Source organism: Myiozetetes cayanensis, unplaced genomic scaffold, assembly GCF_022539395.1.
Source record: "Myiozetetes cayanensis isolate MyiCay16 unplaced genomic scaffold, myiCay2020 scf7, whole genome shotgun sequence".
In the NCBI taxonomy this organism is placed as follows: domain Eukaryota; kingdom Metazoa; phylum Chordata; class Aves; order Passeriformes; family Tyrannidae; genus Myiozetetes; species Myiozetetes cayanensis.
Window position 1 is genome coordinate 40,792,143 of NW_026087964.1, and position 15,167 is coordinate 40,807,309.

Here is a 15,167-nt window from a genome sequence, read left to right on the forward strand (position 1 = left end):
ACTTTCCAGGTAATTGGTGCACAGTCTTTGTGGGTGTGCCTGTCAGGGATGTTAGACCAGGCATGCTGACCCATCCATCAGCTCTGCTGATTCAGGCTCCCCTTCTATGCAGTGCAGAGGATTTCCTCCAGCTGTGCCTGGGGCTGTGTTTGCTGGGTAGTTTTAAGGCATATGGAAACCCTTCTCAAACAGTGACATGTACCCTACAGCCTGGCAGAAAATCCAGTGACTCATACTCAGAGATACCAAAAAACTCAGCATTTTGCATTCCAGAAGCTAAAATGAAACTATTGCATAACTGCTGGAACAATGTAACTAATCATCCACTTCTGCAGTTCATAAAAGTATCCTAATTTTTCGAGCTGGAAAATATGAAGACCAGTCTGGATGATCAGGATATTAGATTCAGCTTTACGATAATTCTAAATAGTCTAAATATTTTAAGATATTTGAAACTGCTTGGTTATAACACAAGGCAGTATCCATACTCAGACATTAAAATTATCTGTTGATGGTTTGACTGGGTTTGCAGATGTAAGCATTGGGCCTTTTTTGTATTTGAAAGATTCCTTAACAACACACCTGATACCAGGTTTCCTGAATCCTGCATCCATGGTTGATGCGTTGTTAGCAAGAACCAAGGTCGCCCATACTACCCTGAGAAAGCTGATTTGAAGAGGATGTTAAGAAACCCATACCCTCTCTGTAACAAATGTGCTTTTGATTTGGATTTTCTAAACCATAGCCTGATTACTTACTAATTCTTATTTTGATCTGCAGTGGAGGGATGAGATGGCCACATTAAATGAATGGAAAACCAATTATTATTAAGAAACAATTATATTTAGGGAATGTCATAGTTCTGTTTGCCTTTATCTTATCTAGGACACCAAGCAAGCTAGGAAAAAAAATGCATATATATTTTCCTTCTTGATTTTAAGACATCCAGAAATAATTTTTATAATGAGAGGAATACTTTAAAGAACATAAATTTCAGTTTTACAAAGGCCATGCAGTAGATTTCTCTCTGTTACAAAGTAACAACAGTCATATATTTGATTTTCAGAACAAGTGCTTTTTTACCTTCTCTTCGCAGTTACTAAACAACATCTTTCCTTCAGCAAATAAAACAATAGTTGAAGATCCACTGCTGTGTCTGTAGAAACTTGCTTGAGTAGAAGTAAAGTTTGGCTTATATTTTTGGAGCCTATTTTAGTCATATGTGAGGAGGACATTTAATTTTAACCTTACCTCTATAAAAAAGGAAGTAAATTATGAGAGCTGGAAAAAAGAAAAAAAGGATGTTTCAAAAATTTAACCCAATATTTTTTGTTTGATTCTGACTGAGAAAAATACCAGGATTTACCTATTGTTGGATTTTCTCTCCAGTTTCCTTTGTTGACAGATTATGTGGGAACATATAAGTATTATATGGAAAACTTCTGGACTGGCTCTGCTATTTGGTGGTTTGGCAATTGATTGTTATAGGCATCATCCAAGGCATTAATTACTCACTGCTTCTAAAATAGGACTCAGATAATTAGTGAGAATTTAAAGTGTTGGATATTTATCTGTCTACAATACTGTGCATATTCTGTACTTAATTTTAAAAGACTACAGAAAATAGCAATTAGTGGAACTCTGGTGTGCTAGAAACCCTTTTGCAGGACAGTGCCTCTTTTTGCATTACAGCAAGGCTGTACAGCGTGCTATGAAAACATATTTTCTCAAAGTAAGAATTAAAAGAAATTTATGCTTTTAAGTGTAAGCTTGTGCAAGGAAAAAAAATAGAGTTATTTCTTAGAATAAATGAGATACTAGCAGAAGTAGCTTTTGAACTCAAATTAAACATGGACAGTATTTTAAGAATCTTTACACTGTCATTAGAAATCAGAGATTCACACTAGCTTAACTTAGACTTTAACATATATATGAGATGAAAGCAGAGCTTGTGTGAAGCCATCTGCAGATGAAGGTAAGGTTTAGATGCTAAAAATAGGAAATGATGCACTTAAAAAACCCAAGATAAATGAAAGAAAGAATGAATCTTGAGTACATAGAAAGAAAGTGGCTTTGTTAGCTTAGATGAAATAACAAAGTTATTAATTCTTATAATGTGTTATGCCTGTATTCATAAATGAAAAAATGCAAGTAAATAAGCCGTTAATTTTTGTTGCACTGTTGAAGTTGCCTAATTGTGGGTGTAACAGAAGCATGTGTATCCTCAGCCTTCTCAACAGCTAGCAAAAAACAGTGGTACTTCTGCTCTCACTGACACTTTGGCTGTGCAGAAAACTTTCTAAAAGCAGTAATACGACAGGTAACCAGCTGTGAGAGGAAACTTCCAATGCACCCAACTCAGTTACAAATATTGAGGTGTTTGAACAGAGTTTTTGTACCACATTAGATGCTCAAGATCAAAACACAGCAGTAAAAACACTAACTTGGACATGATCTCATCACAGATGCAGCCACGTGTTTTAGGTGTTTCCATTTGAAGGCTTTTAAGATTTGCTTCTGTACATGCCTGGAAATGTCCTACGCTGTGACTAAGCCTGAACTGATACAGCAGGTAATTGTCCCTCTGGCCCACGACATTCAAGCTATTAGGGTTCATCAGAAATTTCTTGTGGCTGCAAGGCAAGAATCACCAAGGCACCCCTTTCTTTTTAAGTCATCTCTGAAGGTTGAGCCTGGTGCCACAGTCTCCCATTTATTCAACTTTTCCAGAAATTATGGCCCTTGTCCCAGTAATCTTCTCAAGAAGGCAGCTCAGCACCACACAGCCCACTCACTCATTCTCCCTACAGTGGAACAGGGAAGACAATCTGAAGGGTAAAAGTGAGACAACTCATGGGTTGAGATGAAGACAGTTCAGTAGGTAAAGCAAAAGTTGTTCTCACACAAGCTCTCTCACAAGCAAAGCAGAACAAGGAATTAATTTGCTACTTCCTATCAGCAGGGAAATCTTTAGCCATTGCCATGAAAGCAGGACTCCATCACACAGAACAGTTACTTGGGAAGGCAAACACAATAATTCCAAATACCCTCCCTTATTCTTTCTTCCCCACAACTTTTATTGCTAAGCATGAAGTCATGGGGTTTGACATTATAGTGTGGGACATCCCTTTGGTCAGCTGGGATCAGCTGTCCCAGCTGTGTCCCTTCCCAAATTATGATGCACCCCCAGCCTACTTGCTGGCGACACAGCATGAGAAACAGAAAAGACTTTGATGCTGTACAAGCACTGTTGAGCAATAACTAAAATGCCCCTGTGCTGTGAAGGCTGTTTTGGTGACAAATACAAACCACAGCACCATAGAAGGAACCATGAAGAAGATTAACTCTAGTCCAGCACAAACCAGTAAAACAATTCAGAACCATGGCTACAAAAAGAAAATAATCTCACAGTAAGTGTTAGAATTTGCAGTGGCTCAACTCTCTGTTCTTGAGATGCAGATAACTGATGAGATAAAAGAGCAAGGGAAGAAATTCCAAAGTATATTTACTATATATTCTATCGGTCTAGGATTTTAGAGCCATTTTCAAATTAAACCAAAACATCTGCTGCTGCTCTTCACCAAGAGGCCACTCCAGGTAGGTCTTTGTGTTCATGATCTTCCGCAGCTTGCAGAACCTCTTGGGAATTGTTTTGCTCTGGATGGGCTCCAGGAGGACAAGAATCGCCGCATCGTTGTTCTCGTCAAAGAGGCGGAAATGCGAGAAATCCAGCTCGTATTTGCACCACTCGCTCTGCACAAAGTGCTCGGACAGCACAAAGAGCGTTTTGTGGCTCTTCTCAATGGAGTCAATGATGTTGTCCACAATCCACTTGCCAGGCACAAAGTCCCGCTTATGGAGGCAGAGCCGAAAGGGAGGGCAGGCCTGCTCCAGCTCCCGCACCATTATGTTTTCCACCCAGTTGGAGTCGTTCTCACTGTAGGAGACAAAAGCATCATAGCAGATGTCCTTTGGCGGGGCTCGCTTGGGCTTGCGCTTGGCTTGCAGCCACGCCCAGGTCATCCTCAGGTACCACACCACGTGGTACTTGTAGCCAACAGCCACAAGGATGAGGATGACCAGGAACACCAGGATGCAGATCAATGACACCACCAGGGACCTGTGGCACTCCATCACGGAGAGGTGCACTGCTCCAACCTGGGCCCCTCTCACCGCCAGCGGAGAGTCACAGACGTACTTGTCCGGCCACCCCACCAGCACCTGGGATATCCCAGCCTCGTGGTGGATGAAGGAGAGGAATTCACAGGAGCAGATGAAGTTGTTGTCGCTGGCATCCAGTAGCTCCATTCTCTTGAAGGACTCAAACTCTTCCTTGGAGAAGCTGTTGAGCTTGTTTCTCCTGACTGACATGACCGCTACGTTTGGAATGGGGGCAGCACCAGGCAGGGTCATCAGCTGGTTTTTTGTGAGGTACAGCTCTTTCAGATGTGGGAGCTGCAGTCCAAACTCCTTCAGGTTGTTAGCACTAATATCCAAAACTTCCAGCGTTTGGGGAATGCAGGCTGTTACTTTGAGGAATTTGAGTGCTGGAGAGGTTTAAATAGTGTCAGGTTTTTTGGCCAGTCACATGCATCTGGAATCTCACCAAAATTATTTTGGCTAATGTCAAGATTATTCAGTTTGGGTAGACGAGATATGTATGTTGCAGTCTGTTTCAGAGATCTTAAAGAATTTTGACTTAGATTTAAAGTTTGCAGTGAAGACCAGGCACCTTCACAGATAGTCTCATCTAAACGATTATTTACAAGCAAATTATCATTAAAGTCTAGATACACAAGGGATGAAAAATGTCTTGCAAGCTTGCATGGTACCATGAAAACTTTAGAGCTTTCAATAGTGAGCCTTTTCAGTTTGTTTATTTGTGACTCCATACCTTCCAGGTCAAAAAACAGATAAAAATTCTGAATCATTAAATTTATTATTGATACTGTTTCAACAAAACTTTGCCCGCTCCTTGTTATTTCTTTAGTGTCCCATAGACCCTTCCCCTCAAGCACACAATCAATTGCCTCTAACTCTCGTAAAGAGGTGATTTCCTTCAATAATACCAATATTCGGCTAACAGACTGATCTGTGAAGAAAGCATCTTTACACGTAAGTTTTTTCATCCTAAAAGGACGTGTAGAGTTCTGCACCAAGCTTTTTGTTTCAACTGCTAATTTGATTTCTCTTACTTCTAGCCAAGTAACAGAGTGCAGAAGATCCCTAACAATTTCTGAGAATACATCACTATTTCTTAGGTTTATGATCATGTGATTTATCTGCTTAATCAATTTCAAACTTCCCTGCTCATACTGACTGAGATTACCACCATCAATCCACAGCTGGTTGACAAACTCAATGCCTTCAAAGTTCCCTTGCCTTATCACAGAGAACCGTGGGTTGCCCAGGCGCAGAGAGCTCAGGTTCCTCAGACCAGAAAAGGGAGAGCTTTCTCCCAGGTCTCTGTAAAAATTGCCTTGAAGGTGGAGGTGCTGAAGTGAAAAAAGGTGCTCAAACCACCCAGGGGACAAGTGAGTCAAGCTGTTATTTGATAAGTCCAAGAGCTCCAGTTTTGCCAGGGACTGAAACGAGTCTTCATCTATGGAGCTGATTTTGTTGGACTGCAGCAGCAGGGCTCTCAGGTTCACAGCCTGCTGCAGGTCCTGGGATCGGATGTGCTTTATCCTGTTGTGGGCCAGGTTTAACTTCGTGAGTTTGGCGGTGAGCCCTGGGGGAATGAAGTCCAAGCCCATGGCAGAGCAGTTGCAAAGCTGAGCATCATCGCATGAAGGACAAACCTGCTTCAGCGCTTGCTGTTCAGAGAGGTTTGCAGCTAAGAGTATGTAGATGGCCCACGCTTGCCAGCTGTGTGTAGCTCCTGATCTGTGTTTTGCTTCTTTGGGCATTTTGCTGTAGGAAACAGAAAGGAGAGAAGATAATGTCAAATTTTAGTTTTGAACTGTAACAGAAAACTCTTGAAATCCTGTGCAACTAGTCCTGAGATTAGTAATCTCAGATTAATTATTTTATTTGCAAGAACTATCCGTGATGTCAGTTTTCCTCTCTTACTTCAGCTAAGAGTGTGAAGCAAACAAACTTGGTGTGCTGCTCATCTCTGGAGTACAGACATCACGCCTCAACAGTCATAAAGGATGATTCTTAGTGTCCTGCTTTTTCATATGAATGTTGGCTATGGCTCTTGCCTCTGCCATCTCTGTCAGCAAAGAAGCTACAGCTGGATGTTTCAGCCCTAAACAGGGGAAGATGGTTAGATCATCAATGAATCGGACAAGAGGATCGAGAGCACACTCAGTCAGTTTGGAGACAACACTAAGTTGGGTGGGAGTGTTGATCTGTTGGATGGTAAGGAAGAGCTACAGAGCGATCTGGATTGCATAGATCCATGGGCTGAGGCCAATGGTATGAGGCTCAACAAAGTGTACTACCACGTGCTGTGGTTGGGTCACAAGAACTCCATGCAGCACTGGAGTCTGGGGGAAGAGTGCCTGGAAAGCTGCCCAACAGAAAAGCATCCAGAGGTGCTTGGTTAAGATGGTTGCCAGCCATCTTAACATGAGCCAGCAGTGTGCCCGGGTGAACAAGAAGGCCAGTGGCATCCTGGTCTGTATCAGAAAGAGTGGCCAGCAGGACCAAGGCAGTGATAGTTCCCCTGTACTCGGCACTGGTGAAGCTGCACCTTGAATCCTGTTAAGTTTTGGGCCCTCTCTTCAAGAAAGACATTGAGGTGCTGGAGCATTACCAGAGAAGGGCAGTGAGGCTGCTGAAGGGTCTAGAAAGTAAGTTTTATGAGGACCAGATGAGGAAGCTGGGGTTGTTTAGCCTGGAGAAAAGGAGGCTTAGTCAGGATCTTATTACTCTCTGCAACTACCTGAAATAAGACAGTAGTCAAGTAGGGGTCTGTCTCTTCTCCAAAGTAAAAAGTCACAGGACAAGAGGAAATGGCCTCAAGCTGCACCAGGGAGGTTTATATTGAATATTAGAAAAGATTTCTTCATAGAAAGTGTGGTCAAGCACTGGCACAGGCTGCCCAGGGAAGTGGTGGAGTCATCATCCCAGAGGTATTTTAAAGACATGTAGACGTGGTGTTTACGAACATGGTTTACTGGTGGACTTAGCAGTGTTTGGTTAATGGTTGGACTCAATGATCTTAAGGGTCTTTTTAAATCAAAGTGATTCTGTGGTTTCAAATGCTCACAGTTTTTGCAGTGTCAACCTGCCCATTTTGAATGGCTAGCTGGAAGCAGAAGCCTGAAGACAGTATGTCCCTCCTCCCAGCCGTTTAAATGGGCTGCAGCCTACAACACCACGAACTTTCCTGGAAGAGATCTGGGTGTTCCATGCACTCAGCCTCACCAGCCTAAGGGCTTCTAAAAGCAGAGCTGCATAGGCTACTGCCACACCCTTTTGTACACTGTGTAAACAATTTACATTCTTTACTGGAAAGGCAGAATAAGCTGACACGCAATGAAGCAAATCTATCACTCTGTTCTGTAAAACACTACCTTAATAACAACACATTAATAGATGTGAATTGGATGTTACTGCCACCCTATAGACACTGGATGTAATTAGAACAATACTGATTTTACAGTAAAGAAGGACTGTGTTTCATGCCAAAGGGGCCAAAGAACAGGTCACCATTGTGACACTCACAAGTTTTAACTGTAAACAGTTCCAGGGCTGCAAACCAGCAGTACCCAGAAACCTTGAATAAACAGAGGTTAAGTACTTACCTTGTGTACTGCATGCTGTACTTCATTCTCCTCGTATGCTGATCATGCGCTCTGGCATCTGAATGGTCACCTCATACCTGTAAACACAAAAAAAGCTGGAAATTTTTGGCAGGTCTGATGAGGTGACAGTCCTGAAGTGACAAAATATTTCAGCCTATTCTCAAACAAAACTTTACGTTCACATTTTCCCAGCGTCCTTTAACTACTCAGTGAAGCATACCAGTTTGCATGGTTTCTCTTTAGTGGAGGTTCCCCTAAGGAAATCAGGGCTTCTGAAGAGTTCAGGATTGCCCGGCACACAAGGTGTGCCCTTCAAACTCCCATTTCAACAAATTCTATCGCAGCTGCTGACGGCGGACACAAAAATGAGCACAGATTGTGGTTGCGCTCTCTTCTTTGCAAGCTGAAATTCAGTGTCAGTCTCTCTCCTTTTGTCAATCAACTCCTATTGCTGGAAAGGCTGATGCAACAATTTTGCACAAGTCATTCTTTCACAATCACTTCCTCCAGTATTAAGTGCAGAAATAGTTCCTAGGCAGAACTGCATGCACCTCTCTGTATCTCTAGTTTCAATACTTGTTGTTTGGTAGACACTGACAGGTTATTTACTGTGCTGAGCAAAAAACATCTCAGCATAACAAAGTTATTATTGTGTAAGTTCTGTAAAATGTTATCAATATATAGAGTGATACATATATCATATTGATACAAGTGTTGGAGACATATTGTTTAGTCAAGGCGGGTACTAGAGAAACACTCAGCATATTTCATTTCCTAAGACACTGCAGCTATATGTTGTCAACAAATAGAAAAAGCATAAGAATGGGAATGATATTCTGTCTAAAACACAAGACACAATTTGAAGAAGGCATCCCTCTGCAAATATTACAGGCAATTTTGAAAGAGGAGGTTTGATGAATAGAAACATACAATTGGTATGTTTCTCTACAGCCAAATATGCTGTTTGCATAAAGGGGGAGGGAATCTTCCTACCAGCTCTGAAAGGGAAGTCAATTAAATTCAAACACCAAACATCCCTATGGCAGTTTTCACTTTTTTTCCTGTTATCAGAAACTGTCATGATCTGCTGCCCTCTTGCACCAAGTAGTACCTGCCTGAGAGCAGACAGACAGACTGAGTCCTACCATGTGTCAGAGGGCCCACAGCAGCACCTGTGTGCTCAACAGTGGAGAGCCCAAGTGTGCCTAGCGTTGCACATTAGGTAAAGAACTCATCACTTTTCAAAAAAACAGAGGATAGCTGATAAGCATAACAACACTGTAAAACAGAGGCAAAGCAGCTGTGAGGCACAGCCGAGAAGGGAAATGGTTTTAAGTGAAGGGATGTCATCAACTTCCCCAAAGCTACCTCTTCCCTCTAGCACCTCTCAGCTGAAATGGTTCTTATTTTTCAACAAGAAGACTTTCAGTTTTCGCAATGTTAATTCAGGGTTCAATTAGACTATATATTTTTGTCATCAAAATTGCAACTCCTTGATAAAATTAAATCATTTCAGTTCAATTTGTGAAGTGAAGAGTTTTAGAGAAGGAGACCATCGATGAGGCCATGTACATCACTGAATGTGAAATGGACACGCTCTTCTATCTGTTACAGCTTCTTCACCACGCATTCCTGGAGACTTGAGGTAAGTGCCTGTTTTTTCAGAAGTAACAACTTTCTCCTAACATCCAGGCTTAGCCAGCTTTCATCATGGCTGCACACTGGGCCAGGTTTCTCTCATAAAGAGAAGATGGGGGTGACCATGTCACAACTCACAAACCAAGCCGTTAATTTCATGAAGCTGCTGAAAAAGCCAAGAAATCGCTGCTGGCCTTCTGCTCGTTTCCCTTAGTAGTAAAGGAATCTAAAAGCAACACAACTTCTGTCTATCTGTCTGTCTGTCTCTCTCTCTCATTCCAGGTCAATTTATCAGGATTTATCATGTTATCCATAGTCAGGAAGGCCCAAAGATGCTCAAGGTGGCCAGAAGTGCCCTCCACAAAACTGCCCCCCACAAAGAAGCAAGGTACCAATCACCTGCCTCCCAGAACATCAGTTTCCACATTGAGTTGCAGCATGACTCAAAAAAACCTTCTTTTTAAATGAAAGAGTCTAAAGTAGGAGAAAAGTGTTGTCTTTTAAGGTAAGAATACCCTTCATCTGCTTTTTCTCCAGAGTAACTGCATGTTCAGCATTGAACAAAGTTGTACCTTGTGGGTGCTTTTTCTCCTCCTCCAAGTTTAAGCTATGATTAACCTTCCTCTTTTAGTGTTTAAAAAAAATCACATGCCTTCAACTACATTACTTTTCCCCAACAGAAGTGCACAGATCTGCAACAAGCCTGAGTTTTTGTAACTGCACATTTTCCAAGTAGAGACACCACACAAGCCTTTGCCACCAGGTGGATAGGGCTAAGATGGAGATGTGGTCATCATTTTTGAAGCTGTCTTTCTCTAAATGTTTCTGTTTATCCAATAGCAGCAAAAGCAGCAGATGTTTCTCTCAGCCAGCTCTTCCCTGATCCCCAGCTACAACCTGTTCAGCAGGTTTCCACTGCTCAGTGACAGGTCCCTGCATTGGCTCTGGTGGTAGAGGGACAGGCTCTTGTCACAACCCTTCTCCGTCAGCAAACTGCTGCTTTGCCACAACCCTTTTCCACTAGTAAACTGCTGGTTTGAGACAGGGCAGCAACCAGTGAGGGAAGGCTATATTAGATGAGTGTTGACCAAAATAAATGTAGAAACAAACATGTATATATTTGTCTGTGTGTGTGTGTATATATGGGACAAAACCACGCAGGGATGGACTTGTTGATCAAAAAACACAAACCAAGTGGCAACACTAGTGCTCAGTCCATCTACCATCAGAGTTACAAGGATTATTTCACTGTTATATCCCCACTGCCTCCTCTTTATGCATATGTTGTGTTACTCAGGAAACATGACTTTCCAGTTTCCAGATTTCTGCAGCCCTCTCTCCTAGAGCTCCTCCAGCTAGAGGGTACAGACTGCTCCATCTTCTGCAGTATCTGGGCATGTTGCACCCTTTAAGCATCACCTCCCCAGACTCATACAAAAGGATCCTGCAGCCTCTCCCCTCTCTTCCTCTATTTCCTCCTCAATGTCAGCGTCTACACTCAGAGCTGCTTGTTGCTTTTCTGCTGACAAAGGACAAGTGAGCAGTGCAGAAGGAGCCCAACCCAGGCAACACCCCACCTCAAAGAGAAAGCAGAAGCAGTAGAAAAGGGAAGAGCACGAATCCATTGACCAGCCTGTGGTATGAGCAGAGCTGCATTCCAGATCTTTGTAAATAGCACAACATTGCTTCCCGGTACTTTCCCCTGGTAACCAGGATGTGTCAGTGTGTCAGCTTGGCTGCAGCGGTGCCAGGCAGACTGAACCTGGGGTGCTCTTACCCTAATCCTCACTGGAAACGGATGCCAAGGAAAAGCCAAAAGTCAAATCTGTGACTCCAGTCTTTGGAGCAGGAGGTATAATACTCACGTAATTGAAAGCAGAATGGCTTGGCATCCTTTCACGGTCCTGGAAGCAGAGCCTTGACATGCACTGGCAGTGCCTGTGCTTTAATACGACTTGCAGGGCTTCGGGTATTCCTTTTCAAACTAAAATAAAAAGGAAGATGATAATGAAACATAAACGATTTTAACTTTGTCATGTTCCATATCAGGCCTACCCTGCCAGTTGCTCAATCCCCTGGTTAGGTCTTCAGACTGAAAGTTTAAACTTAAAGGAGCTGATTTCCTTTGTTTTTCTTCTGGGCAATCCTTTCTTCTAGGTAACACAGTTGTGGCAGAGTAAGATAAGTCTGTGTAACTGGTTAGTCATTCAACAGCCAGCCTATGGGACTGCCTCTGCCAAGGAAGCAGTTGTTGATTTATTTTTATCGTATCCTTTCTGAAAGTATTGTCAGAAAAACATGACATGCATTTTCTGCCTTAACCAAAGAGCAGCTAGGAGGGAAGTTTGCAGGCTAAGACATCAAAGCTTATCCTAATAATATGGAAAGTTTCATTTGTCTAGAACAGTTTTCTCAGCGTGACTCAACAAGAGAAAACACATCATTTCTGCCAACATATTCCGGATGATTTCTTGACTCCCAAGGAAACTGCATCAACAGAAAGCAACCTACATGCAAGGCAAAGCTGGACAATGAAGTTCCTTTGCACTTAAGGTGGAGTGAAAAATTTATTTCTGACAGACAACACCTGTGGCTCTGGGCTGCCAGCAGGCATCCAACCTGCCTATGCTGAGACAGCGCTGTCCCCTCAGTGCATCCCCGGCCGTGGGGGCTGCTGTGGGTACCCCAGGGTTGGAGTCCTCGAGTAGTCTACAAGGCACAGGCTTCACAGGGATTCTCTTACGCTCGCTGTTCGGACAGCTTCTGCTTCATTTCAGCTCACCAGGAGAGAAAATACCTTGTCACAGCCCACCAGGTGCAAGCCATCCCTGGCAGGCTGTTGGGAGGAAGTCAGGGTTTAGCATCCTGGCACTGGAATTTCCCATCAGGAGGAAAAAAGTTTTGCTCAGCTCCAAGAAAAAGCTCCTTCAAAGGAGGAGGGCAAAGGGACATATATGTGTCATTTCAGTGCATTTCAGTGTGGGAAAGGCTCAGCAAACTTTGTCTGTCCTCATTCAGAGGAATGCATGGATATGTCTCATGCTTATGTTTATCTAGTGCTAATATGCTGGAAAAAGTGCTTTCATTTTCCGGTGTTTTTGGTCTTGGTTTTTTTTTACCTTTTTTTTTTTTTTTTTTAAAGGGAAGGGAAGGGAAGGGAAACATTCCTGGGAATGGGATCAAGTCATTGCAGAAACAGCTAGAGTTTGTTTCCTGTACGGAGGTGGAAAACACTTTGCTGGGATGTAGAGATACATATTTAACTGCTTGTTATAAAAAAATAAAAATAAATTGTGTTTAACAGTTGGGCAAGAATCTGAGCAGGAAATGAAGCAGATCATTATCATGTACCATAAAAACATCAAGATTTTGTATTCATTCCAAAAAAGACAATCCCAGGATGTATTTAGCACAGGTAGTTCAGGCTTTGCATTTAGCTACTGCCTCCCTCTGTATCTGATGTCATGAAATATTTCAGACATCATAATGGATTTCAGAAAAAGAAAACTAGTAAATTTCAAATCTTTTTTTCCAGTTATTCAAGATCTCAGAAGTTCTTTCTTCAGTGTAGGTACTCTTCTGGATTTAGAGCCTATCAGGGCCCCATATTTTTTAAGAAAAGGAAAAAAATCTTGGACACTATTTCCTAGATTTTTTTCACTGGAAAAACTACATGTTTTGTGAGTTTCCTGCAGAGATTATTTCTATTGTCTTTTTCTGCAATTGTATAATTTTTTTAAACAAACTTTGACTATAAGAGTTGTAAACACCCATGAAAACATTATTTTTACTAAAAATGAAAAGCCTAATTATAGAAAGATGTCAGTAAGTATTTGAAAAGTGCATGTGGTCCCTGATAGGCCACCAAACCATCTTCAAATAATAAGATATTTCCAATATCTGACCATTCTCCAACTTTCTGATTTTGAACATGATTAGAAACAGACATCCCAAGCTGATTTTCAAGCACACACTCAGCTATTTTAATCATTCCTCCTAAATTATCCTCAGATTGCATTCCTTGCTCTTCTGTAGGTTTTCTTAACAGTACCAGCTTAGAAATGACAGATTCAGAAAAGGCCACGTAATTTGTGCCCGTGCTGTGAGATGGCTTTTTGTCTTTAGCACAGTATCTACAGAAAGAAACACACCATACCAGGGGATCAACCTCAAAACCAAGGTGTTTTCTACTCTTTGCAACTTGGAGTTCAATTCCTCTCTGACTTCCAAGGTGAGTTACCCGGATGTGCCACGAAGAGCAGGGGTGTGCTGTGGCAATGCGGTCGTGGCCAGGATGGTCAGGAGATGGCTGTGGCAAACCCCACTGCAGCTGAGCACGCTGTCCCACGCTGAATCCACAGCGGTGGATTCAGTCAGCAGCTTTGCTGGGAAATGCTTTGCTTTGCTTCCTTCAGGTTTTGTCTCACCCCAGCGGTTTCTGGCTGGTCATGGTGTACGGTTGAGGAAAGAGACCACAGACTGGGCAGCAAGGCACGGACTTGAGAGGGAACAGTCCTTTTCTAGCAATCTCCCATTACTCCAACGGTGATGGTCCAGAAAGATTGTTGATGCTGTAGGCCTTTTAGCAGGACCTAAGAACTCCAGTAGAGACCAAACCCCTGGTGCAATAGGTGATTACAAGTGCAGGGCAACAGAAAACAAAAAAATATCCTACTCTTCACTTGAAACCAAGCAGGAAACTTACACGACGACTGAAACAGGGGGTTGTAGTAACACTAAAAAGACTTTTGTAGCTCTCTAATAAGTGTAAGATGCATGGTAACTCATGCTTTCAAGTGGTTTGCTCTGCAGTTCACAGCTTTTAGACAGAAAAGTTGACAAAGGAAGAGGAATCAAAGAAAATATAGGTAAAAAAGCAGTAAAAACAACCAACTTCCATCTCCCAAGATGCAACTATAGGACAAGAATAAGTTGGTTCAGTGATAACCATAGAGTAATAGAATTTGTCTACCTTACATCTGCTCTGCTATGAGAAAGAGCAACAAATTAGATGCACTGTCTTACCTTTGATCAGTTCAGGTCATATTCCTTCAACACTTAACACCATGAAGTTTGCACCTGTGAACACAAGAAGATCTTTGTTTCTTTGGGTCTTATTATCCAGTATTTAAGAACTTTTACCCAACAGACTGGCCACCTGGTTTGTTTTCAGCTTATAACTTACACAAGTGTCAGCATAAATATTCTTTTCTATTTATAGAAATTATGTTACATTTGTACTTCTTTCATGTGCTATTTTTATGACATCATTTGAAATTAATTTCCTGTATGTTCCATGATTAATAGTTTCAACAAATTTCCCTTTAAATCAGTCTTCAGAGTACTTTATTTCTCTGGGTTTGAATCCTTCAACTCTTTGTTCCCGGCTAGCACCTGGGACCAAAAGCTCAAACAAAGCGTACTGAGATGCACAACCCACTGTTGAGAGGAATCTTTCTTGGTCATCTGTCTGGTGCCTCCATGCTTCCATCTGACAGTGTCCTCTCTGATATTTGCAAAGCCTTCCAGCTGAATAGAATCTTTCAAGAGTCACTAACAAAAATGAAATGAGTAATGGGAGAAGGGAGGGATAAAGTGAAGGCTGGCTGGGCTCTTCTCCCCTACTGTTCAGAGGTCTAAACTTTTCTGTAAAATAGGTATTTCTCACATTTGTCATGACGAAACACAGCCTGTGAATGAGTTTGGCTTGTTCTCTGTTTCTGCAGGTGGAGAAATCCTGTAGCCAGGCTGGGCAGCCCTTTCCTTTTCAGG

The 15,167-nt window shown here is 42.2% G+C and overlaps 1 protein-coding gene across 1 annotated transcript; it reads right to left on the reverse strand.

Moving 5' to 3' along the window:
• Positions 1 to 782: 782 nt before the first annotated feature.
• On the reverse strand, positions 783 to 14,816 carry TLR2 (toll like receptor 2). The gene is given in 6 exon segments (XM_050338576.1): positions 783 to 4,533; positions 4,535 to 4,567; positions 4,569 to 5,913; positions 7,758 to 7,834; positions 11,261 to 11,379; positions 14,421 to 14,816. Coding segments are annotated over 4 exon segments (2,412 nt in total). The 5' UTR covers positions 7,784 to 7,834; positions 11,261 to 11,379; positions 14,421 to 14,816; the 3' UTR covers positions 783 to 3,525.
• Between the last annotated feature and the right edge of the window lie 351 nt (positions 14,817 to 15,167).